Source organism: Aptenodytes forsteri, unplaced genomic scaffold, assembly GCF_000699145.1.
Source record: "Aptenodytes forsteri isolate BGI_AS27 unplaced genomic scaffold, ASM69914v1 Scaffold853, whole genome shotgun sequence".
Classification (NCBI taxonomy): Eukaryota; Metazoa; Chordata; class Aves; order Sphenisciformes; family Spheniscidae; genus Aptenodytes; species Aptenodytes forsteri.
This window is the reverse complement of record NW_008795529.1, coordinates 29,121-31,236: the sequence shown is the minus strand read 5'-3', so window position 1 is coordinate 31,236 and position 2,116 is coordinate 29,121. Positions and strand designations below refer to the sequence as shown.

General features: G+C 59.6%; 1 protein-coding gene across 1 annotated transcript in view; it reads right to left on the bottom strand.

Moving 5' to 3' along the window:
• Positions 1-501: 501 nt before the first annotated feature.
• The window catches only part of SMARCA4 (SWI/SNF related, matrix associated, actin dependent regulator of chromatin, subfamily a, member 4), a 29,223-nt gene continuing 27,608 nt past the window's right edge, over positions 502-2,116 (bottom strand). Inside the window, exons 26-29 of the mRNA XM_009282095.1 lie at positions 1,367-1,594; positions 1,047-1,145; positions 703-780; positions 502-621 (exon numbers count right to left, since the gene is read on the bottom strand). Of these exons, the coding sequence (XP_009280370.1) occupies positions 601-621; positions 703-780; positions 1,047-1,145; positions 1,367-1,594 (426 nt within the window). The 3' untranslated portion in view covers positions 502-600. The remainder of the gene's footprint in view (positions 622-702; positions 781-1,046; positions 1,146-1,366; positions 1,595-2,116) is intronic.

Sequence of the window (2,116 nt, the reverse complement as noted above, 5' to 3'; positions counted from 1 at the left end):
CAGCGGCGGCAGGTCAGACCTCGTTAAGCCGGCTGCCCCGCCGGGGCCGGGGAGCTCTCCTCTCTCCACCAGCCTTCTCCAGGCAAGTCTGCCGCTACCGAAGCCCTTTGAGGACCGCGGGCTGGCGCGTCGGGCACGGAAGTTAAGCGTGCGCCGGCAGAGCTGACGGGGCTGCCATTTCGGGGAGATGCGAGCTCTGGGCGAGAGACACCCGGCCTTGCACCACCGTCCTGTTCTCGCTGACAGTTTAACCAAACCGGTGCCGCCCGCGAGACCCTGAACCCTCAAACGGGGCTCAGAGTTGGGTGGTCTCCTTTACGAGGAGCCTGTCCTCCGTTTCAAACGCTCCTTGTCCCATCTCCAACAGTTTTCTCGGGCCGGAGCTCTTTTGGGTGGGGAAGCAGCTTTTTGCTCGGGGACGGGGGTCCTGGCACACGGGCACGCGCCCGCCGGCCCCATCTCCTCCTTCCCGCGGCGGGAAGCTCGGCCCCTCTCCTCCGGCTCCCCCCCGAGCTCGTCCCTTACCGGAGCCGGGAACGTCCTGACTTTGAGCCCCTGCTCTACAGTTTTGTTTTACCTGTTGAACGAGTCACGGCTTCGTTAAGCACTCTCAGCTGATTTCTGTTAGAGAGACCGTTTTAGCTGCTACTCGGAAGAACAGCGGGCACCACTCCTCCTCCGCAGCCTGTGCCTCATGCTCACCATGAAAAGGTCAAACTCCTCTTCGTGCCGCGCAATCATCTGGTTGACCGTTTCGTCGTCGGGGACTTCGTCTTCTTCCTGCAAGATTTTAAATCCCCGATTCAATGGCGAGAGAAGGCGGCGCGGCAGTTCGTCCGCTCGGAGCACAGCACCGAACATCGTTACCATCCGACGCTTGTTCGGTTGCCCGTGAAAGATGTGTTTTTGGGTGGCCTCAGTCCAGTTTCTAGCGGACAGGTTATCCACGGTGCAAAGAATCACCGTCAGAGCTGGCACGTGCGTTGGCAGTCTCAGCAGCAAGGCCGAGGATTGAATGGGCGTGGAGACTGAACAACCCCTCTCACCTTTAGAGGTGGTTCCTCCAACTCAGCGTTCAGGCACAGGGTTGAGGCAGTGTGGGGGAAGCTTGCACTGCCACTGCCGCTGCCCGCGCTGTATCTGTTCTGTGGATAAATAGAGGACTTCAGTCTCCAGGGCTGTCAATCCGGCACCTTTCACCGACGCTAAAAATTCACTTCAAATAGAAACAAGTGTTCATGCTCCTTTTTCCTTCTAGCCCCCACGCCCTTGGCCTCGAGGACGCACAGAGCAGTGGAGCAAAGCCAGCCACACGTTCGCCATTCGCGCTCTGGAGTAGGAGGAAGCTGCCTGCGCTGCCCCTTACCTCGTCCTGCTCCTCGTGCTCCAAGATAGCCTGGAGGAAGGCTCTTCGCTCGTGGCTCGAGGACTTCTGGTCAAACATGCCGGCTTGGATAACCTTCTGATCAACATTCAGCTTGTATTTGGCGGCGGCAAGGATCTTCTCCTCCACGCTGTTGACGGTGCAGAGCCGGAGAACGCGCACTTCGTTCTGCTGCCCGATGCGGTGCGCTCGGTCTTGCGCCTGCAGGTCCTGCCGGGGAAGCGCGCATCGTTTGCCGAGTGATTTACAGCCAGCTCCCGCCGAGATAAAACACGCTTTTATCCTCTTAAAACGCCTCGTGGGAGAGGCAGGCTGCACCCTGAACGCTCTCAGCGATCCCCGAGGACTATGGTATGCTCGCAGGGAATTCAGTTAATGGAAACGATTGGTACTGGTGGCCGCTCGCTCCTTAGGAGAACGAGCGCACGTGTGTGTGGGGGGGGAAACCCAAAACCAAAACAAAACGACCACGTGGAGAATCGCAGCCGGAATTTGGGGACGGCTCTCTGCCTCTGGCGGGCCGTCCGTCACCGGGAGCGCGCCTGCGGGTCTCCGCCGGCACCGGGCTCGGAGGACGGCAGAGTTTCCAACGCCTCGGCTCATGCTGGGAGGAGGAAGGGCTCTCTGACCTCAGCTGCTGGCAGAGATAATCTTTAAAGGCTTACTGCCAGCGCAATGATTCATTTAGCTGCAGCTGCACAAGGCTCTCGGCTTTTCCTCTGGCCTGCCCCA